Source organism: Neopelma chrysocephalum, unplaced genomic scaffold (assembly GCF_003984885.1).
Source record: "Neopelma chrysocephalum unplaced genomic scaffold, ASM398488v2 Primary Assembly neopelma1_119, whole genome shotgun sequence".
Classification (NCBI taxonomy): Eukaryota; Metazoa; Chordata; class Aves; order Passeriformes; family Pipridae; genus Neopelma; species Neopelma chrysocephalum.
The window spans coordinates 3,309,373-3,331,611 of NW_020897781.1; the positions used below are offsets into that span (position 1 = coordinate 3,309,373).

The following is a 22,239-nucleotide window of genomic DNA, read 5'->3' on the forward strand; positions in this document are numbered from 1 at the left end:
CCGGGAGCGTGCGCCGAGTGCGTACGCCGGGAGCGTAGCGGGGGCGCAGGGCGGGGGCGCGCGGCCCCGCCCCCGGCCCGCCCGCATGACGGTGCGGGTTCTGCCGGAGCCATGAGCTACGACCGCGCCATCACCGTCTTCTCCCCGGACGGCCACCTTTTCCAGGTGGAGTACGCGCAGGAGGCCGTGAAGAAGGGCTCCACCGCGGTGAGTCAGCGCGGGTGGCGGGGCGGCGGGTGAGCGGGGCCCCGCGGCGGGGCCTGCGCCGCGCTGCGCTGCGCTGCCGGCCTGGCGGGCCCCGGGCGTGCGGGCCCGGGCGGCGCTGGAGCGGGACCGGCTCTCGGTGACATTCCCTGCGGTCCATCGGGCTGGATACCGCATATGGAGCTGCCTTACAGCCCATCGCTGCCTCCTCCGCGGTGTGTGGGGCTCAGGAGCCCTGCCAGGCCTGTAGGGATCCTCTCCTGTGTTGGTCTGTATGTGGTGAAAATAGTGGTGGTTTGTGCCTGTTCACGATGCAGATTCCCGGTGGATTGGGAAACATGTCGGTAAAGGCAAGCAGAAGTACTTTTCTGCCTCGCAGTTTCCACTTGTCCCAAGCTTTTGCTCAGTGAAAGTTTTATTTCATTTGGGAGAGGAGGAAAAAAGTATTAATTTGCAAATGACATTATGTTAATAATTTCAATATATTGTAATAATAATCGTATTATTAACAACAAGTTGTAATTTTAACAAGTAATAATTGTATTTTTAATTCTAATAAGTATTAATTTCCAATAGCAAAAAGCAAACGTACCACCTTTGGGATGGGAATGAACCTAACAAGACTTAGTGCCAAATAGGCTCTTCTTTTCTTTCCCACAGATTAAAAATGGAGCCAACATCCAGTATAACCCACTTCTGTCTTGTCTCTTGTTGAGCTTAATGTGTTTGGAAACATCTGTAACATGCTGACAGTAGGGCCATAAGAAAAAATTATTCCTGTCATCTTATGAGAAACAGTGAGAGTGAGGGTGAAAGGTCAGGCAGTTTTCTTCCTCCGTGGTGTTGGAAAAGGTGTATTCAAAGTATAAATTAGGACATTAGGGCAGCTACTGACAGGCAGCTATAGGTGCTATTTCATCTGATGTTCAGTGGTTTAGGCTCTGAGTTGAGCAGTGCCACTGGACTGGTGGGATTTTCCTTGTTGGTCCTGGTACTGTGGCTGTGGAAACACTGATGGTGGAGTTGGGGAGGAGAGTTGGAACATATCTCTTGGGAGTCACACGGATTTAAATTGGTATAAACTGATGATGAAATTGCACTCTTAAATCCAATGCAATATTTGTTACATCAGTTCTGCCTCCTGGTTGAGGCAATGAATGGGAAATTAAATCCTGCCTTGGTTACAGTGGGGGGTTTGTGTTGGTTATTTACTACTCATTTAAGTAAAGCCTACTGGGATTTTTGGACCTGCTTAACTCTTTTTGCTTCTTCTTTTCATGCATTGAAGGTTGGAGTAAGAGGGAAGGATATTGTTGTCCTTGGTGTGGAGAAAAAGTCTGTGGCAAAACTCCAGGATGAAAGAACTGTACGGAAAATCTGTGCTCTGGATGACAATGTCTGCATGGCTTTTGCAGGTAAATGGTCCCTTCAGGGTTTTTGGCACGTATTGGGGCACCTTTGGGTGTGTTTGTGGATTCTGAGAATATAAAATACTGGGCATAACTGGCCGAGGACTGTAAGAAGCAGTTATTTCCACAGTTCCTAATTATAAAAGTAGCCTGGTGTATGGACAGAGGCTGGCAATGATCTGATGACAGGAAGCGCATAAACCAAAGTAAAAGCTCCTCTGTTTTAGTTCAGAAGGCTTCTTCTGGATGAACAGCTCTGGATTTGAAGCATAAATATTCCAGTTCCACATTCCTCCTGTTCCACATGCCTTGAATTCCATTGTTCAAAGTTGAAACAGGAGGTCTGAAAATTTAAAAAAAATACATAGATTGAGAGAAAATGTGTTTCAGGAGGTTTCTCTTCTCTTCAAGTAGTTTAGACTCTTTGTGTTAGTAATACTTTTAAGGGGAGATCTGATTTAACTGACTAAAACAACAGGGTTTAGGTTTATTGTGCAGGAGTGAGGGGCTCAGCTCCTTCCCCTGCCTTGCTCCCTTAGCCAAGGGCTGGGATACGTGCAGGGGGGGGTCACAAACCTGAGTAAAAGTTCTCTAATAAAAACAAGGCTGTAAATTGAAAATGGCAGCATTAGCTAAAAAGTAAAATAAGAAATAAGTTTCTTTTTAGTGTTTTTTCAATGTTAGCTCCTTTTTATCAGCTAACATTGTGCTGCTGTAGCCTTGTCAACTAGACAGGATTTGCTGGGCAGATAAAACTGGCTGATGGGGGACTGCATGAGGAATAAATGTGTGTGAGAATGGAGATTGCTGATTTGCTGGGATATGGAATGCTGTCAGTAATATTCCCATTGGGTCAGAATTATGTGCATCTTCTAACTCAAACGTGGGAGCTGTAAACTAAGTCCTGTAGTTATTTTGGTACACCAGCCACTTTCTGTTGCCTTACAAGTGCTCCTGCCTAGCAAACCTGAGAGTGTGAGCTCTCCTCTGCTGTTTTCACTGACCCCACGGGCCTTTTGGGGCCAGACTGGTTGTGTTATGGGATTGTTTCATGACTCTGAGGCCGTGCTGTCATTCCAGGGCTGACGGCCGACGCCAGGATAGTCATAAACAGAGCCCGTGTGGAGTGTCAGAGCCACAGGCTCACTGTGGAGGACCCTGTCACCGTGGAGTACATCACACGCTACATTGCCAGCCTCAAACAGGTACTTTGGCCTGCACAGAGCTGCTTAAAAATGTGTTCTGGCCTGTTGTGTTACAGATGTTATGTGTAATTGTGAAGTTAGCAGATGTTATGCATAATATACAACTTGTACGTGTAACGTGTAGTTTATAACGTGTGTGTAATATCTGACACTTCAGACTAAGTGTTTACCATGTCTGTCCTGGCCTCGTTCTCCTCACCTGGTAAAAATGAGCGCAAAAAACCACATTGTGGATGTTTATTGGGAAGGGTTCTTGCAGCAATAGAAGAGAAGGATTGAGTGCTGTTTGGTTTTGGGGGTTTGTTCGTCCCAAGATAAAGAAATTAATTAGTGTTTGTAAGGACGGCACAGCTACTTGTGTTATGTCATCAGAAACACTCTGCTCATCTCCAGTTCACTCCCAGAACAGTGGGACTGGGTGACTGTCAAACCTTTTCATGGCTCCTGGGAGTTTTTCCTCCTGCTAAGCCATTGCAGGGAGGGGCAAGAGGGGAGCAAATTGGTGCAGTACTTAAATTGTTTTACATTTGATATTCATGAATTTAAAATGAATTGCAGTGTCAAAATATGCCCAGCTGCATTCTGTGAGAAAATGATTTATTTGCCAGTGTATTAAACTGATTTTCAGCCACTAGTGGGGATTAGATAAAATCTAATTTACTTATGCCCAGCCATGTGCTGGTACAGTGGTGATGGTAATAGTGTGATTCTTGCAATAATCACTGGTCTGCCAGAGCAGGGCACCACTTCCCAAAGTTTCACGTTGTTTCTTTACAGTAAATCTCACATTTGTGTCTTTGTTGCGGCACATCCACCATTTCTCTCAAACTGTTACAAACACACACTTGGCCCAGTTCCTGCTGCCACAGTGCTGCAGGTCAGCCCTCCTGCTTCTGGTGTGTGACGTGGCAGTGACTTTGCTGACAGTGTGACAGGAGTGATGTGACACAGGCTCCAGTGTAACCTCCGTACAGCCACGGAGCTGCCCTGCATAGAATTGTTGCAACTTGTTGGTGAAAACTGCCTTTGTGTTCCAAGTGTCCTCATCCTTTCTTTTGGCTTCCTAAGCACGCTTGTGTCACACCAGGGCTTGCAGAAGTGGCTCTGGCTGCCTCAGCACCACCCAGCAGCCAGGGAGATGGTTCTGGTAGCTGTCACCAGGGGTAGGAACAGGGGCTGGACAGGAACCACCCCTCACTTGCCCCCCTTAGGGGTTCTGTGAGATAAGGAGTCCTGCCTTTAACAGGGAGATGGGTAAGAGAGCCAGCTAAAAGTATTTCTGGTTGTGACTTCTCCAGTGTCTGCTTTGCACTCCAGAAGTGTTTTCAGAACTGCTTCTGAGTGAGTGTCTGTCCTTCCTGCTCAGAGGTACACGCAGAGCAATGGCCGCAGGCCCTTTGGGATCTCTGCCCTCATCGTGGGCTTTGACTTTGATGGGACCCCACGGCTGTACCAGACCGACCCCTCTGGCACATACCATGCTTGGAAGGTGAGTTGGTTCAGTCTCTTGTGGACATGGAATGAAATATTTGTGATTTAATGTCCCCTTTATAGAGGGACTGGTGTGGAAAGGAGATCTTGCTGGCCAGATGGTACTGGCTCACAGCTGCAAAAACCCTTAATGATCAAATGTACTGAGAGTTGCAGTCTGCAGTTCAGCTTTCCTTGGGAAACCTTTTCCTGCTTTCCAAAAAAAAACCCCAAACCAACCCATCTGTGTGTGACAACTCTCTTTGTGTTTGACATGAGGGAAGCAAGATGTTCAGCCTCCTGAAAAATACATGGTGATCACAAAACGGCTTCAGATTATGTAATTGTACCACTTGTATTTCTTGCTTATTCTGTAAATGAAATCTTCTCTAAAATCCCATTCATTGTCTTTTTCCCCTTAATGTTTCCAGGCTAATGCCATTGGCAGAGGAGCCAAATCTGTGCGTGAGTTCCTGGAGAAGAACTACACTGATGAGGCCATTGAAACGGATGATCTGACTATTAAACTTGTCATCAAGGCTCTTCTCGAGGTGAGGCTCCTTCACATCCCTTTTCACTGGGTGTCCAGATTCACTTCTTACATGTGAATATGGGAAAATCTTCGTGGCTGTCCCAGGGAAGTACTGCGAAAGATCTGTGAGAGCTGTTTGCTGTGGGTGTGGAATTAAATTCAAGGTTCAGAACATTTGGGGTAACAATATCCATAGTTTACACAGAAGAACTTACCAGCAGTTCTGGGTAGGAAAACAGACTTCAATTCTGGGCACCAAAGATGTGTGAAACCACACACTGAATATTATAAGGTATAGAAAATATCCCAGGTCAGGTGGTGGGCTGAGGTGTTCTGGTGTTCTCCAGCCACTGAGGGCACTGGCACCAACGTGAAGACCCTCATGTTTTGAGTCGCACTGCTGCTGGCATCGAGAGCTTAGAGCTAAGGAGTGAAATACTCCCCATCCGTGTCTGTTCTCCTTCCAAGGAGACCAGAAAGGGGTTTGTTGGAATGAATTACTGGCCATGCTCCTAATGTCTCCCTGTGCCTCTTAGGTGGTGCAGTCTGGTGGGAAGAACATCGAGCTGGCGGTCATGCGACGGGAGCAGCCGCTGAAGGTAAGGCCCTTGTTTGCTTCTCTCCCTTTGAGCCTGCCTCTGATACTGTCCTTGTTGATCTGCCTTAACTCCCAGCCCTTAATCTCATATTCTGCACTGACAGATACTTCAGTTTATTCTTAGTGGCCAAGGAATGTTGTTGTGTCTGCAGCAGGTACCTGCCTCCGGATAAACAGTTAACGTTCTTCCCATCGCAGAACTAGAGTCACTTCCATAAATGCCTCTAAGTTTATTGGTATCTTGAGGGTCACCTGTGTTTCTCTTTTAGATCCTAAACCCTGAAGAAATTGAGAAGTATGTCGCTGAAATTGAAAAGGAAAAGGAAGAAAATGAAAAGAAAAAACAGAAGAAAACATCATGATGAATGAAATGCAACCGCTTAGCTGCTTGTTTTTAATTCGAGTGATGGGTTTTTCTGTATAGACATGTAGGCATTCCACTTACTCATACTGTGCCCTCTTGAGACCTACAATAAACCTACTGATTTTTTTTTAAAGCTGTTATTTAAAAAAAATCTGTCTGTTCCTTGGATTTTAATTACCCAGGATGATTTGCTTGGCTACAGAACAGCAGCAGTGACCCATTAAAGGACAGAGACTTTGCTTGCATGTTTTTCCCTGGACACTTCACTTTGTCTAATGGTTCTTTTCTGCACTGTCTCAGTTATCAGCGTCTCCCTTTATGTTTTTTTAAGCAGCTGTCTTGAGGGTTGTATTATGGCCTTGACAGAACTAATAAGGAGTTAGGGAAGAAAAAGCCCAAATGGCATCAAGGTGAAAGGGCTAAGTCTGGACACAGGCCTTGCAGCAGCCTGTGACAGCAGGTGTGTTTTACTGCTGAAGGATGGGACAGAGAGGGTGGGGCTGTGTTTTGGGGGTCAGCAGGAGAAGCCACTGCTCTGCAGGCACATCCCCAGGGCAGAGTTGCATGACTTGGTGCTTCCATTGACCGTGCATGGCTGGTGTGGGTCAGAATAAAGTGTTGCTGTTGTGATTGCCCATGAGGGGATTCGTACACCGGGAACTAAATAACTACACCTACTATTACATACAACAGAGCTGGACCATAAAGCTCTACTCCTTTCCTTTTTGCCTTCACATCCTTCCTCTCTACTTCTTACACCTGGACTTGGTTTTAGCTCTTGTTTCATGATTGTTCCCGGTCCCAGTGCTTGTGTGAGGGCTGCAGGGACCTGCTGCTGTGCACTGAAACCACAGTGCTCTTGAGGCAGGATCTGTTCTGCAGCCATTCACGTGTATAATGTCATATGCTTAGAAATGGATAAATGTGAAGGTGTGGGGTGGCAGCTGTTTACTGAGATGGGAGTGGGAATGGGGAATTTTATTTCAGGCAGGTGTTTGCATTGTGGCATCTCCACTGCCCAGCTGTGGTCACTGAGAAGCTCCTTCCAGCAGGTTCATCAGCTGCCATCACCTCTGGGCTGTGGGAGGACTGGTCAGGAGGATTCTCTGAGTGCAGGGACCTCAGTGGCACTGAGGAGGCAGGAAGGGGCCAGCTGGGAGCTGAGGCTCTTCCTGCAGGCAGGGTTTGGCAGGGTCAGAGCAGGACCCAGCTGGCAGCAGGCACAGCAAGGACTGAACGTGGCCCCGGAGCCTGCGAGAGGCAGCTCAAAGACTGGAGCCCCAGCCCAGGACACCTTAGGCAGCCCAAGGCAGCAAACACAGACCTGCAGCAGCACTCACACAATCCCTGGGCTCTCACACCACTGAGCTGTTTACAGAGAGAGGCTACAGAGCAAAGTGGGGGCAGAGGATCCCACAGGAGTCAAGGACAGGGAAGCAGCAGCACCACTGCTGCTCAGGGAAGCATTAGACCACATCAGCTGGAGAAAGCGAGATGCTGGAATACTGTATCACTTTTTTTATTAGCCCCCGGAGTGGAACTTTGAAGTTTAAAAAGCTGCATTCAGTTCCTTGTACAAGTCACCACAATCATTCCTCTCATTGGGAATCCTCCCTGGGGAAGCCCACAGGGCTGCAGCTGAGCCCCCAGAGCAGCCTTCAACAGGGATGACTGCTCCTGGGGAGAAGGGCTCAGGGGTAACAAGCCCTGCGGCTGAGCCACAGCCACCAGTTCCCTCACTGCTCCCAGACAGCAGGACACACCAGCACTGGGCTCAGAGGCTGGAACACATCCATCCATAGGACAGTGTCAGTAACAATGACGTGTCTTACGCCTGGGATCTGAGGCTTTCCTGTGGAAACAAGGGAATTGCTGCCATTCAAATAAAAAGGCACAGTTACATGGGGGTAATGGTGATTACACAGGAGCAATGATGATTTCTCAATTTGCCTCAGCCACCTCTGGCAGGGGAAGCAGACTGGCAGCACGATTCCATCTCCACACTTGGAGCCACACTGGCTGCTTCAGCAGCAGAGACTCTCAGCAGCTCCAGAGCCCCCTTCAGCACCCCTTGTTTCACAGGTGAGCCCAGGTCCTGCAGCAGCAGCACTGCACTTGCAGCAGGCTCCAGGTGAGCCCCAGCAGCCCAGGGACTCAGCTCCACACAGGCTGGGGTAACAGAACCCTCATTAGGCTGATCCCCCAGCACAGGAAGCAGGGTGACATTAACAAGGAGCAGTGCCTGGATTTGGGCGTTTGAGCTCTTTTCCAATGCTCTGTAGCACTTCCCAGGCCTGCCAGAGCTCTGCAGCCAGGTTTTCTCCAGCTTGGCATGGAGCCCCAAGGACAGGCACCCAGCAAGTCAGAGGGAGCGATGTTACCGAGCTACGCACAGAACAGAGGTGGAGGGAAACATTAAACATTTACATGTTTATTATAATTACAATTTACATTACTCCAAAGAGCAGCCCCACTGCTATGTTCTAATTCTTAGCAATAAAGTCCTACAAAAATAAATCCAAGCTTTTACAGTAACCTAGGTCAATGCATAACTAAAAAACTCGAGCTATGTAAGGGGTTCAGTCATCAAGGTGCTTTTTCAACAAAATTCCCTACCAACCAAAAACGGGACACATGCCTATAGCAATTTAACCCACTTATTCATGCAAACAAAGGTAAGCCCTCCCTCCCAGCCCTCTCCCCACATACAGATTTTTAAAAACAAAAGAAAAAACAACTAAACTATTTACAGTATGGGGGTATAGAGGAAGGAAATTAAACATGCCCATCTGTTAAGCTTCATTATAATGGACTTCCATCCCTAGCTGAATGAAAACATTCCAAAGTGTTCCACCACAGTCTACTAGAGTACAGAGAACTGTTTGCGTTTGGTGCTGCCTCCAGCGAGGTACAAACCGAGGCAAGAGATCAGAGCTTTGGGTCCCCACTGCCAAAAACTCTGCACTGAGCACACGAGGGGACACTCACTGCTCCCGTCCCACACGCTATCCCCATGCTCCATCCAGGAGCTCCAAGCCCCCGAGGCATTCCCAACCCCCTTCAGCTCGGGGGAAAGCCTCGGTTCTGCAGTACCTCCAGCCCAGCACCAGCCCACAAACAGCTGTACAGTCAGTTACACTACTACATGATCAACACTCCAGTATTCCCAAGTGACAATATACACAACTCCTCAGCACCAGGAATCCATTCCTCCAGATACCAAGCACTGCTTCACACCTGCTGCCAAGAACTGTGAGACCAGCAGCACCAAAGAATCCATTTGGTTACTCAGAACAAAACTAATTGTAGCTGGTTTATTTTGAGTGAGCTTTGGTTCTGTGTTAAAACAGCATGATTTATCTTCTCCAGGGTTCAGAAAAGGAGTCTGACTTTGAGCTTAGACTACAGCAGCCTTTGAGAGACCCAGAAAGAAGAACTGTGTAAGTTAGTCTGCACTTAAAAAATACACACACACAAAAAAAAAAGACACCCTGAAGAAGGTACCCCTGAACACATTCCCTCTTCCAAAGAATATTCCAGCTGACTGTTGCTGGTCCAAAAATAAGTCCAGAATATAAGCAGTAGTACATGAAGTTCTGTCACTTGAGCTGAGACAGTAAACAATATGAACCATTTTCCCACGTTAGTGCAGCAGTTGGTTGTTTTCTTTCTATGTACAGTTTCACCCTCTCAGGAGAGATGTTCAAACCTATTTGGAAAAGAGGTAGAATTAGATTTGATATCATGGAGATCTTCTCCCAAGAGAAAGAAAAGCAGCAAAACTCACACCCCTCTATCAAATGAAATGCTTGGCTAGAAAGGATCAGCTCAAGCAGCTCCTGCTTTCTCAGACAGGTGAGCCCAAGAAATCAACAGCACAATCAGCATGTTAAACACCAGGTTAAACCACTCCTATCTCCTTAGAAAGATCGATCAGATCCAGTAAGGAACAATTCTTGATATATCCATGAAACTGGAGAGCAAAAGAGGCTGCACAGACAATTCAGGTAAGGAATAAGAGACAAACCTGGCTCAGAGACAGTATTTACTCTTGCTAGAGCACTTGCCTCTGAAGTTACACTCTGCCAGTACCAGCTCTGTGAGTGGTTTGGTTTCTCCTTGCTGCTCCACTCCCCCTTCCACCTCGAAATCCACCTCGAAAGCTGCGGCCACGAAGGAACCGTCCAGACACTCCGAACGTCTCCGTATTGAGCTTCCTTTCCTCAGCCCACGTGGTGCGCCTGGAACTGAACAGGGCTGTGCTCAGGTTTAACACAAACATTCGAGAGCCACCAGCTCACTTAGCCAGGAAGCTTCAACTCCCCAGTTGTGTTGAGCTGAGCTGCAACAAGAGCCAGCTGCAGCACACACACATTCAAGCCCTCTGCAGAAACACTGCCAAGGGAATCCCTCACGCTGACACTGAAGGGATGTCTGACTTCTCCAGGCACTTGATAACATCAGTGTCAGCAGTGAAAGCTGAAGCTTTCTCTTCATATTCCCAACATTTAACTTAATGCATTTCCACAGCCAGACCTGACCTCCTCCCTGCCCCAGCTCCAGGCTTAGCTCACTCCTGTCTGCCAGCTGCACCTTCAGCACAGCATGACCCTGATGCCTCCTCTCTCCCACGAACCAGATAAGGAATTTGTTTAAAATCAATGGGTTCAAAGTCAGTACTGGGAAACAAAACTGGAAATTCCTGTATCATCGTTTAGGCAAGTGCATCATTATGAGCTGAAATGCTTTTTGTTTGATCCTACTGCATGCAGGCTGGTTAGGATCACTTGTGAGCCACCAAATCCATGGCAATACTCCCTTTTAAAGCCTGTTTTGCTGACTTTCTTGCATTCTGAAAATTTTAAATAATTTTAAACCATGTCACATAGATTATGTTTAGAATTTTATGCCTAAAATTCCATTTAAAAACCAAGCCTTTAGAAAACACTCACCTCGATTTCAGTTCTGAAGAAATGTTGTCAAAGAAAGACTTGGATTTATCATAATAGCAGTTGGGCCCCAGCAGATCCTCCTCTGCATTACCATCATTGTTTTGGGTTGCCACTCCAGGGTCCCCTTTTTCTTCCCCCGTCTCTGCTTTGTCATCTGAAGATAATGAAATGTATTACACTTCCTTGAGGCACACTGCAGAGCCATCTGTTCTGTTGCTCCCTCAAACAAGATTTGAGATGTAATCATGCAGTTTCTCAGAACGAGTTTGTCTATGCAGTGTTTACTACTAGCTCAGCAATTCATATTTAATGAAGACACAAACCTTTAAAGTTTAGTTTCTTCTTGAATTCTTTATCAAGTTCCTCTCTGTTGAATTGTGCATTTGCACTTTCAAAGTCAAAGTCACCTTCAAACTTTATTGTATTTTCCTTCACAGTAGTTGGTCTGTTTTGTCCTCTAGAACGGTTTCTGGTTCTCCTGTTTCCTGAAAGCAGGAGAGTTTAAACACTGGGTAACGCACAGGGAGGTTACATGACTTGCTCAAGACCAGAGGAAACCAGGGATAGAACTCAGGAGTTTCTGGCTTCCAGTCCTGTGGTTAGGCCACACCTCTTTGAAAGCAACTTCTGAATTTGGCTGTAGAAGACATATTACAGCAACACTTTAACTTTCCGAGCAGCATTCCTGGATGTCAGTCTTACCATTAAGACAGAGTGCACCTGACTTTCCTTCCAGAGCATAGAGAGGAAGTCAGAACAGGTATTACAGCAGGAAAATCTGAGGGAAGTGGGGAAAACTATCTTTCCTGTCTGCCTTTCACCTGCAAGCACAGCATTGTAACTACCCTACAAACTTGTCACGATGGCAAAAAGGAGGAGCTTTCAAAAAATCCACCCAAGGCTCATCTACCCACAAAGGGAGCTTGTACTTCATATTGTACTTCTGGTTTCCAACTGAAACACTATCCACTCCTTTTTGGAAAAGCTATAAACCCTTCTACACACAAATTAGTTTGAAGACCTGAGAGTCTGAAGTTTTGTTTCCTCTCTTTTCTCATTTTGCTTGGGCAGAAACATCTCTCTGAATTTCACTTTCTTCTGACCTGTGCTTAAACTGTCATTGTGAGATAAGATCTCTGCTCTATGGAAGTGAGAGCTCCATAGTTCCTCTCTGTTATAAAAACTCTGGAAAGTCTTAAACAAGACTGCCCTTCCCAGTAAAAATACTTGAGGTTTCAGAGAAATCCAGTTGCTGCTGCCAACTCACAGCATTGATTTTTACAACATAACTTCAGTTTTCTAGAAAGATCGCTAGAATTCCATCCCTGAAACACTCTGAACTTCTGAACACTACAGAACCTGTTTTGTTAGGGAAGCATCTCTGGATACCCAAAGCCTTATCAAGCTTTATTTTGCTCTCAGTCTTCTGTCAGATAATCCTTCCCTGAAGTTAACACCACTTGCCTTTAGATGATAACATGACTGTTCAGTGTCAGCTTAACCTACCCGATCTTCTCCTTTGAGGTCTTCTGTTCTCATCATTCACCTGTCCTTGGGTTTGCACAGGTGTTGCCTGAACTGTATCTACTAAACAAGAAGGATAAACTTAATAAAGGAGCAGGAGAACGAACCCAAACCAGCTCAGTCCTGCAGTGCACCTCTGCAGGATGCCACGATCCAGCCCTCAGAGCTGAGGTGGTGCTTACGTACCGCTCGCCTTGCTGTTGGCCGGCGGAACCTGCCGGGCACTGCGCGGAATCCCCGGAGTCACCTTCACTGGGGGCAGCTTTGGGGAATTCACACTGTCCACTGGGCCAGTCTGAACAGCCTGTTCCACCATGGGGCTTTTGCGGACTGGGTGAACAGAAGGAAAGCCAGCACCTGGAAAAAATCCCAGTGACTAAGTGCCTCTCGGAAAACGTGCCAACACCACTCAAACCCTGCCCACTTCTATGGAGAAACAGTTTGGTCAAGAATTACTCAAAGCCTTGAGTGTGAATCATTACAGGCTAAGTTTAAGTGCCACATACTCTAGGTAAGGCACCACTGCCACACAAGTCATGGCTCTCAAATCCAGAGCCTCAGTATCAGGAAATCTACCCCTTTATTTCTTAAACCAAGCTAGACAAACATCAGATAACCAAGCCAGGTCAGTCTCTCAGACAGTTTATACCAAAATACAATTTCTAGGTGTATCTTTGGTTATGCAGGATTGTACTTTATATGATAATAGTTAAATCTGAAACAAAAAGCCACCATTTTGAAACTGTTCAAGGAAGTTCCCCACTTTGTCAAAAACGTCTTGCAGCAAACACTTAAGCACCTCAGCTATATCCCCTTTTGTAAGCTGCTTTTAGAGGTTCTTCAAATTCATTGCTTATTGTTAGAGCTTTCAGACAAAGAAAACCTGAAACCAGACCAGGATCTCAAAGTTACCCTTTTAAATTCCTTCTTGGTCAAGGCCAAAGTGTTACCAAGACTTCTGTTGCTCTTCCATCCAGGCTTATTTATTCACACTACAAAACATGTAAATACTTTTCATGGTTTGGTATACCTCACACCAATTATATTAAAAAGTGACAGTCTTCAGTACTCAGAAGAAACACTGCATTCTAGGTTTAATTAGAAGGTTTGGAGTACTACAGGTTTATGTAATTATGCATAAGAACCGCTTGGAAGCAAAGTTTAACGGAATATATTAAAAGAGCAAGAAAAGTGAAAAGCTGAAGAGTACACACAAACCAAGCCACTGACACTTCTGGGTCACCCAAGTCCACATGAGATATACCCAGTAGGTTACATCATGCAGGTTCCCAGTTAATGTACACCTGGAAAACTTGCAAGGAAGACAGACATATCCTAAGGATTATTCAGCAGGACAAAGCTGGTGTGCAAGTTTAACATGACAACGTTTCAAAGTTTAGCCAGAATACTGAGAAACAGATAAATGGCCAAAACCAGAGAGCGAGTAAAAAGCTTCATGCCAACACAAGCATACATGCTTAAGCTAAAAACAGATGAAACTAATTACCATGTTTAAATGCAGGCTGCACCTGGTCTCTCTGCTCTGAGGATGGTCAGTCTAGTATCTCTACTCAGCCTCCTTTAAATGTTTTACACACAGACGCAAGCACCCAGAACTGTTATCTCAGCTACCCAGGACTCAGGAATTGCTTACTGTTAGTCATGCTTTACTAACTGGGAGTGTGGACAAGGTACAACGCCCCATCATGCAGGAAATCTATCCTGATGTTTCCTCAGTCACAGAAATACTCCTAAATTTTCAAATAACCTGGGTCTCTAACCACAAGACCACCCACAATTTAAGCAGTGTGCTTGTCTTTCCAGGAAAGGCTAATTCATTCCTTACCCAATCCCTATGGTGACACATGTTCCTGGACAGGATGCAGCACACTAACATCCCTAAACTTCACCCCTCTCCTGATACTTACACAAGAGGATCCACTGTCATGGATTTTTCCTTTCTCCTGTCTCTCTAATTGGTAATTCTAGGACAGGAGGAGTAACACTTCATGTAATGGAAGGCAAAAAAAGCTGAGAACTAGTTCTACTGGCATTACCCATACGAGCACCATCATTCTAGGAGGGGTTAACAAGAACAGAGTGTTTGCAAGTGCCATGCAGTTCTTCCAAATATTTGGAGTCCTCAAACTGCTGTTACCCTTGGAAGAGAGCTGATGGGGCTCTGAAGACATGTCAGGCTCTGAAACAGGTTGTGGAGACGGAGAAGAACTAGGGCTGGAAGCAGCTGCTGATGCTGGAGGGCTTACCAATTTCTCTGAAGAGATAGAGGGAAGAAGAGAGAGCAAAGATATATGGATAAGATACCAGGTAGTGAAACATCTGAAGGACCTGGAAAGAGGTATAAGAATCTCTAGAACAGCACCAGAGCAGCTTATTTACAGTCCTCTCTGGGAATACAAGTTCTTTTTACATGTGATGCACATGTGTCAGATTAAAAATGAACCGGCCTCAACTGTTAGGTATTCACATTACTTTCAGAAAGAAACTTGAGCTCTTTATTTTGTTTCTTTCCTGTGCATGTGTGTGTGCACGTGTAAGTGAAACACAGGCCTCCTTGTAGCACAATCATTGCACAAAGTTAACTACTTATTCACAGCCTGACACTTGGCAAGGAGTAGGGTATTAGTCACTGTTGTTTTCACAGTAGGTGCATTACAAGGACTGAACCTTTATTCTAGCAAGTAAAGTTGTTACTTACCTAAACCTAAAGAAGCTGCATACTGCTGGCTAAGCAAAGAGCTGGCAGCAAGCTGGCTGTAAGGTGGCATACCTCTAAACGGGCTGTAAGGCACATGTGGCTGAAAGGATGATGTAGAGGCAGAGCCCAGTGAAGACTGTAACAAGACAAAGTACATTTCCATTTACAGTGTCCAGAAGTGAACTTGCTTTGGCAGTGATTCTCTACTTCATGTACAGCAATACTAAAGCTTAAGTAAATACTCAGAAGGGTTAGTTTACCTCTTTATGATTTTCCTGCATTCTCAGCTAGTTCTGGCTTTTTTGACTGAAGTCTTTAATGCTGCTGCTATTTTAAACATTACAACAAAATTCAGGATGCTTCAAACAATCTGAAGATTCCTGGAGACACTGACTGGCCTTCATTTTTATAAGTTTTTACCAAAATCCAGTCCTCCGACACCAATGTTTTATCACAGCTTTCTAGCAACACTTTGGGCTAACTTACTTGGACAATGGCAGGATCTTGTGGCAGAGTATGTTGAGCTTTTGGAGGTTCACAGACAGTGATGTCTTTGATGTCACTTCCTCGAAAAATAATGTATTCATAGATTTCTTCTCTCGGAGGAGCCGGTCTGTCTGTGGGCCGGTCCTCGGTACCGAAGGATCGCACTGGAGCATTGGGAAAGGACTGTTAGTGCAGGGTTACCACTGCAGCAGTGAGCAAGTTAAGATTTATGCAATTAAAAAGTACTCCTGTAACACTTGCCAAGTGTAAAAACAACAACAACAAAGGTTACTTCCAGAACCCTGAATCTCCCTCTCGCACATCTGTTCCCTCAAATGCCAACTTTTTCAGCAGCCTGCATAAACAGTTTTGTTTACATCAAGCTGTGAAGGTAAAGACCGTAGACCAGCTGGAGTGAAGAATCCTACTCCACACCCGAGGACTCACCCACAGTGCTGTACTGCCACACTCCCCTTCCCTCCCCAGCACCTGTCCCATGCAAGCATTCAGCTCCAGACAACTGCAACGCACCAGGGCCCCTGAAGCAGCAGGGGGAAATCTTAGACGGCTTTAGAGTTCAAATTTGCACCTTTGTTTTCATATATTTATTATGCAGATAAAGTTTTATCAACGATAAGAACTTCCTATTAAAATTCCCTCTCTACTCCATGTCACCATTTTTATGATTAATATGACTATAAAGCAAGCTTTTAGTGATAAATCTAAAACCTCAGTGCCTGGGGAGGCTTCAGTCCCAGCTATCAGGACACTTGAGCAGGCGGTAACCAGTGATGTTACACCTTAGAGTGGAAAGAAGGCTTCAGCTGACTGTGGCAGCTACCAGGTAAAAGCATAAATTAATTTGAACCATTAATGGTGAAGAGGTCAGACTGATTTACTGGATTGTTGGCACAGAAAAGTAGATAGCATAGCTGTATTAAACGCTGACATGTGAAAGCTTGAAAATTCAGCCCCAAGTTACAGAAGCTCACCCAGTTCACTAGTCTAGCTGCTTTGTCTTCATGAGGCTTTGCCAGTTTGGATAAACACCAGCACATACTGGTTTATGCACACTGTCTGCCAATGGAAGAATTCTGTACTAAAGTTCTATCAATTGCTTCTAACAGGTTACCACAGAAATACTGAAACCTCTCTGCCAGGACACGCCACAATTCCTGCAGTACCTTTACAAATTCCATCCTTAACAGACCTTTCACAAGCACCTGCCATGGCACAGTCTGTGGTGACATGCCAGCCAGCTGCCACTCCCAGTGCACAGCTGGAATGATATAAGTACAGACTTATATCATATATATATATATAACATATATATAATATATATGCCACATGGATGACAGGGGACACCACAGCTTCCCTGGAAAAAGGGCACCAAAAGTGGATCCAATGAACCCCGGTGTGCTGAGCATCCCTGGCACACCACACTGCTACTAACTTACTAGGAGTGCTGGCACTTGTAGGCAGGGATTCTCAAGAGTCCTGTTCTGAGATGAGCAGCTGTATCCAGGTGGTGCATCCCCCCAAGCAGCAGTTAGTGCTGCAAGTGCTTTTCACCCCTCTTAGTATGTAGGTGAGCTCCCAAGGAGCAGGTCAGTGCCAGACTGTCCCTACCACAGTGCTCAGCACCTCAGCTGGCACCTAACAGGAAGGGCATCTTCCCTGGTGCAAGGACAAGCTGTCAGTCACTTCCTTTGAATGGCCATCTTCCATGAATTCCTAGGGTAAATAACCTCTCCAAGTTATTTTAGATCTCCAGCTGCTGTTTGATCATATTACAGCTGTAACCCAGTCAACTAGAAGCAGATTATAAACTGAAATAAATGCTTGTGGCCTTTTGGACATGCACTGTACCACTGACACCCCAGCTCAAGATCAGATTATTACAGCACACAGCTCATGGCAAGACATGCTAAGGGTATCCAGGGACTACTGCAGCATCCCAGGGCAAACTTGGAAAGCACCACAATTAGCCCATCAACTTCCACATGAACAAACACATGACCTGAAAAGCCCAAGGCTCTCCAGGCAGCCTCTGACTTGGCTGGTCCCAAGGTTTCTAACTAAAAAGGTGGAAAACCATGTCCTTGTTGTAGACAAAACAGCAGTGAGGGCATGTGAGAGAGTTGTAGGAGTTGAACTTGCCTGTCCCTGCACCTGAAGTGTTTAACTGTTTCTGGGACAGCACAAAGTGCAGCTTTAAGTTCCTGCAGAGGTGGGAAGGGCTGTCTCCCACAGAGTTAGTGACTATTGCTTACAGATGAGCAGGAAATCAATCCCACACCACTGCAGCTCGTATTCTACAATACAGTTACTACTCAGGTAGGGGCTGTTGAGCTAGACCTCTGAAGGGGCAAGAAACATAACAAGAGTGACTGGATGTCTGGAAAGCAGAGCTTACGTGGATATTTCTTGCTCAAACAGTCCAATTTCTTCAGACTTCTACAGGAGGGGGAGGAAGTTTCTGGTGTTCACTGCTGACAGGACAATAATGGGCCTAAGCTCCCTTTGTTTGCAATTTAAGTTCAGCATCTAACAAGACAGACAACTTTCTGGTAATGATTAATTAACACATGGGATCTCCAGCATTTAGGATACTGTGCATGTGTTAAGATTTAACAAATATAAAACAATTGAAGTTAGCCTGCCTTTGAGTGAGAAGCTAAACCAGATTCCTTCCTGAGATCTCTTTCAACCTAAATTTTTCTTCATGTCACTTGAATGACAGAAGTCAAGACAGTGGCACTTATGTTACACACTGAAGCTGTTTAAGCCTTAAGCAGTTGCACCCAGGGCTTAACAACAATTTACTTTACTTTAACTGCATGTCAGTAATTCATGGCTCTTCTAACCCTTCAGAGTTTTAAACCACTGTCCCCCATCCCCCAGGGCTGATACTGCTGTCCCCAACTTCAACACTGTTGCCACATTCATAATTCTGACCCTAATTTTGGTACAGAGCCTCTAAATTTGAAAAACCCCTCTGAGCTAAAATGAAAAGCAGGGTTTGTGCTGTGAAGTTCATAGAGCAGCACTTCAAGTGGGGACAAATTATATTCTCCATCTATCATAAGAACTACTTCTTAGGCATTCCAGTTCATCAAAAACTGAAGACTAAGAAACCAATAAATACAAGAACTGCCAGAAATCTTATCCAGAGCATGCACTTACATCACAAAGCACTTTAATCACACATGCCTTTGAAACACACCACTTCAGCTCTGAAGTAGCAAGTGCTCTGTGTAAGGCAGAACTATGTGAGGAACCATTTCTACTTGCTGCTGGGTCAAGGTGAAGACCTTCCTGCACGTACAGGAAAGGAACTGCATGCTTCCAGCAACCTCTCAAGTACTTTGAGCAAAGCACTAACATAAACAGCTCCATTTGTACAGTTAAATAAACAGCTGCACTCCTAGAGCAAAAGCGAACTTGAAAAAACTCACATTTTTAACTTCAGAATGCACTCTAATAGGTGTCAAATAGTGCCTAACATCACATAAACATCATTATACAGGATAAACAGTGCGACAGAGGCTGCCTTGAGGGTAGTTGTGAATGTAGCAAGTCAGTGTCTCCTGCCACCAAGCAGCCTTTCAAAACAAAAGGTGTTTGTTTCGTGGACAACCCGGATGGGTGGCTGAAGGCAATGAAGAACGCGTGAACTTCCCGGCACAAGGAAGGACAAAACTCAGGGAAAGAAAGGGCTGATGCACGTTAGCTGGACATGAAAAGTAGTGCAGAAATAAGATCATGTTTGAGAGACTGAACAAGACAAGACAGGTTTTGCTGAGAGGAAAGATGGGAGTTCCCAGCACAGGTGACGACTGGATCCAAATGACACCACTTAAGGAGAAGATAAAGATCAGTATTTCTACAGGGAAACAAGATGCAAAGCCCCGATGAGGAGCTCTGCAAGGTCGGCGGGGCCAGACCCATGTGCGGGTGCCCCACAGCGCTCCCACTCTCCTCACCTGAGCAGAGTCCAGCTATCGATCACGGCAGGAACAAAGACACATCCGCACCAACTCCGCTCTCCCCAGCGCCGGCCTGGGCCCTGCTGGAGCTGAGCCCCGACATACAGCCAGGCACGGCGGAGCCGAGCCCCGCACGGCGATACGGAGCGTCCCCTCCCCGGCCCCGACAATGGCACGGGGAGCCGGCGCTGCCGGCAGCGCTTTCCCCCGGGAACCCCCCGTGCGAGGCGAGCACCCCGGGCCCTGCCCGCCCCTCTGCCGCGGCCCCTGCCAGTGCTGACTCACGGGGAGCAGCAGCGCCCGGGGCTCGGGGCGGGCGGGCCCCGGGCCGCGCTCATTGTTCGGGGCACGGCGGCCCCCGACGCGTCCCCTCCGCCCGCGCCGGCCTAGGCCCGCCCGCGCCCCCCGCAGGGCCCCGCCTCACCCTTGGCCAGCGCCACGGTGGAGTTCTCGGTGTCGATGGTGTAGAGGATGCCCTCATAGCGGATCTGCGCCTTGGAGATGAGGCTGATCTTGCTGCCGATGTAGGGGGTCCCCGAGCTCATGGCGCCGGCGGGGCCGCGGGGGGTCCCAGGGGCGCGCGGAGCCGCCGCGCCGCCCACGCGCACTGCGGAGCGGGGACCCCGCCGCGCGCGCCTTATATAGGGCGGGGGGAGCCGGGCCGAGGGGGGGGCGGAGGGGGCGGGGTGCGCTGCCCGCGCATGCGCCGCCCGCTATTGACCAGACGGGAGAGACGGGGTCAGACGGGGAGGGGCGGGGGAACACCCGGGGCCCGCGTCACGTGACCAGCGCGAGCGAGGGTGCCACGTGCGCTGCGGGGCGGGGCGGGGCCAGAGCGGGGCGGGGCCAGGGCGCGCGCGCGGCGCTTCCCGCGCTGCCGCCGCTGAGGGGAGGGAGGGGAGAGCGGGGACACTGACAGTGAGACACCGACCCTTGTGTGGCACTGCCCGTGTGACACTGCCTGTGTGACACCGACCCTTGTGTGGCACTGCCTGTGTGACACTGCCTGTGTGACACCGACCCTTGTGTGGCGCTGCATGTGTGACACTGCCCTTTGTGTTACACTGCCCATTGTGTGGCACTGCCTGTGTGACACCGACCCTCGCGTGACAGTGCCCATGTCGCACTGCCCCTTGTGTGGCACTGCCCATGTGACACTGCCCCTTGTGTGACACTGCTTGTGTGGCACCGACCCTCGTGTGATATTGCCCATGTGTCACTGCCCCTCACTCGTGTGTCACCGTTCTTCACCCCTGTGTCGTTGCCCCTCATTTCTGTGGCACTGCTCCTCCCTCCTGTGGCACTGCCCCTCACTCCTGTGGCACTGCCCCTCGCATGTGTGTTACTGCCACTCGTGGCACTGCCCATGTGGCACTGCCTCTCACTCGTGTGTCGTTGCCTCTTGCTCGCATGGCACTGTCCCTCACTTGTGTGGCGCTGTCCCTCACTTGTGTGGCGCTGTCCCTCATGTGTCACTGCCCCTCACTTGTGTGGCAGAGCCGCTGTCTTATAACACATGGAGTGGGGATCATCCCTCCCCCTGACAGAACAACCACGGCTGCCTCTGTTCGAGCCCCTTCTCCCTCCGGTGCTGTGGCAGCCTCAGGACCCGGTTGGCGCTGGCAGAGCCCCGGGTGCCACCAGGCCCTGCCCTGTGCGGTCACACCGCGCCTTTGTCCGGCTGTTCCTGGTGCGGGTCACCCTGGCGCAGTCACTCATGGCCGGGCCGCAGCTGGAGCATGGACCGCTCGGCGCGGTGTCCCCAGGGAGCTATCGTGCTCCCCAGCCATCTGCGGGTCAATGAGAGACAACCGGCAGCATCTGGCAGACACGGTCACAGGAGGTGAAATCACTCACCAGCGCCAGGGTGGATGGGGATCAGGCGGGGCGGCTGCCTTTGGGGCAGCAGGTCAGAGTGCACAAATCTCACTAATTTGTGTGACGCAAATGAATAAGATTCGAACCCAGCGGCCGCAGACAATACAGCGGAGCCATTGTCTGAGTGCGGGGAGGTTCGCTGGAGCTGCAGGCGCCCATGCCTTGGTTACATGTCTTCCATCAGCGATACAACAGCGACACGGGAGATGCAGTCCACAGGTTTATCCGCATGTCAGGACGACCTGCTTCCCTGCACACCATGGCTCGGAGAGCTGTTCTCCCAATGCCCCAAGCTGTCTGCCCTGTGACCTTTTGTGTTTTATGGTGTTACTCTTCATGCTGTTTGTACAACCTGGAGAGCAGATCTCCCTGCCTGAACAGGGCAGACGCCTTCCTTTCCACTCTCTCTTAAAGACACATGTGTGCACTCTTTCTCTTGTTAAATTGTCACTGTTCTAACATAGAGTTGCTAAAAAAATATAAAGTAAAAAATCTCTACGTATTAATTGAGCAAACAGTAGTTTTTGACTAAGAAAGCCAGCCTTTAAAGTCAATCATTTTAGATTTTTAGCTCAGCCTTAAGTATAACCTACACAGGAAAAGAAGAGATTCCTTTTTTACTGCAGTAAACAGTGCCCTTTAGCGGGCAAATTACTGCTTAGAAACTTCCTTGATGAAAAAACTCATCTAGTTCCCCTGTATGAAGAGTGTCTAATTTAAAAATGTGGAAAAGTTCAGATAGAGAAAAAATAGGGCAAGAAATAATAAAATGCTCGAGACAGCCAGAATAATTATTTATAATGAGCAAAATGATGCCAGTATAGGCAATACAACCAAAGGAAGAGAAGCAGTACTCCCTCTTTTGGTTTATAACCTCCAACTCCACAGTATGTCTAACTTGATGTTTCT

The 22,239-nt window shown here is 47.5% G+C and overlaps 2 protein-coding genes across 6 annotated transcripts; one reads left to right on the forward strand and one right to left on the reverse strand.

The window, feature by feature from the left end:
* Positions 1-60: 60 nt before the first annotated feature.
* Positions 61-6,027, forward strand: PSMA7 (proteasome subunit alpha 7). Its single transcript, XM_027697531.1, has 7 exons — positions 61-207; positions 1,493-1,619; positions 2,694-2,818; positions 4,185-4,307; positions 4,720-4,839; positions 5,357-5,419; positions 5,688-6,027. The coding sequence occupies exons 1-7, from the start codon at positions 112-114 to the stop codon at positions 5,778-5,780; spliced, it is 747 nt and encodes a 248-aa protein (XP_027553332.1). The 5' UTR covers positions 61-111; the 3' UTR covers positions 5,781-6,027.
* A 2,165-nt stretch (positions 6,028-8,192) lies between these two features.
* On the reverse strand, positions 8,193-20,051 carry LSM14B (LSM family member 14B). 5 transcript variants are annotated; one of them, XM_027697527.1, is made up of 10 exons: positions 19,877-20,051; positions 15,464-15,627; positions 14,978-15,113; positions 14,417-14,533; positions 12,445-12,615; positions 12,241-12,318; positions 11,058-11,219; positions 10,735-10,888; positions 9,850-10,029; positions 8,193-9,491 (listed from the first exon to the last, which is right to left on the reverse strand). In XM_027697527.1, exons 1-9 carry the CDS (start codon positions 19,995-19,997, stop codon positions 9,858-9,860), a joined length of 1,275 nt encoding a protein of 424 aa, XP_027553328.1. In that variant the 5' UTR covers positions 19,998-20,051; the 3' UTR covers positions 8,193-9,491; positions 9,850-9,857. The 5 variants fall into 5 exon arrangements, with proteins under 5 accessions (XP_027553328.1, XP_027553327.1, XP_027553331.1 ...); XM_027697526.1 differs by having other exon boundaries at positions 12,241-12,321; positions 19,877-20,050; XM_027697530.1 differs by lacking the exon at positions 19,877-20,051 and adding an exon at positions 19,450-19,587 and having other exon boundaries at positions 12,241-12,321.
* Between the last annotated feature and the right edge of the window lie 2,188 nt (positions 20,052-22,239).

Excerpts from the sequence above, each read along its gene's own strand:
- PSMA7 (XM_027697531.1), top strand. The coding sequence starts at position 112 with ATGAGCTACGACCGCGCCATCACCGTCTTCTCCCCGGACGGCCACCTT. Across the intron at positions 4,308-4,719 it reads GCACATACCATGCTTGGAAG|GCTAATGCCATTGGCAGAGG; the intron begins GTGAGTTGGTTC and ends TAATGTTTCCAG. Across the intron at positions 5,420-5,687 it reads GACGGGAGCAGCCGCTGAAG|ATCCTAAACCCTGAAGAAAT; the intron begins GTAAGGCCCTTG and ends TTTCTCTTTTAG.
- LSM14B (XM_027697526.1), bottom strand. The coding sequence starts at position 19,997 with ATGAGCTCGGGGACCCCCTACATCGGCAGCAAGATCAGCCTCATCTCC. Across the intron at positions 15,114-15,463 it reads AAGATCCTGCCATTGTCCAA|TCTTCACTGGGCTCTGCCTC; the intron begins GTAAGTTAGCCC and ends GTCTTGTTACAG. Across the intron at positions 12,616-14,416 it reads CCATCAGCTCTCTTCCAAGG|GTGCTGGCTTTCCTTCTGTT; the intron begins GTAACAGCAGTT and ends GATTTTTTCCAG.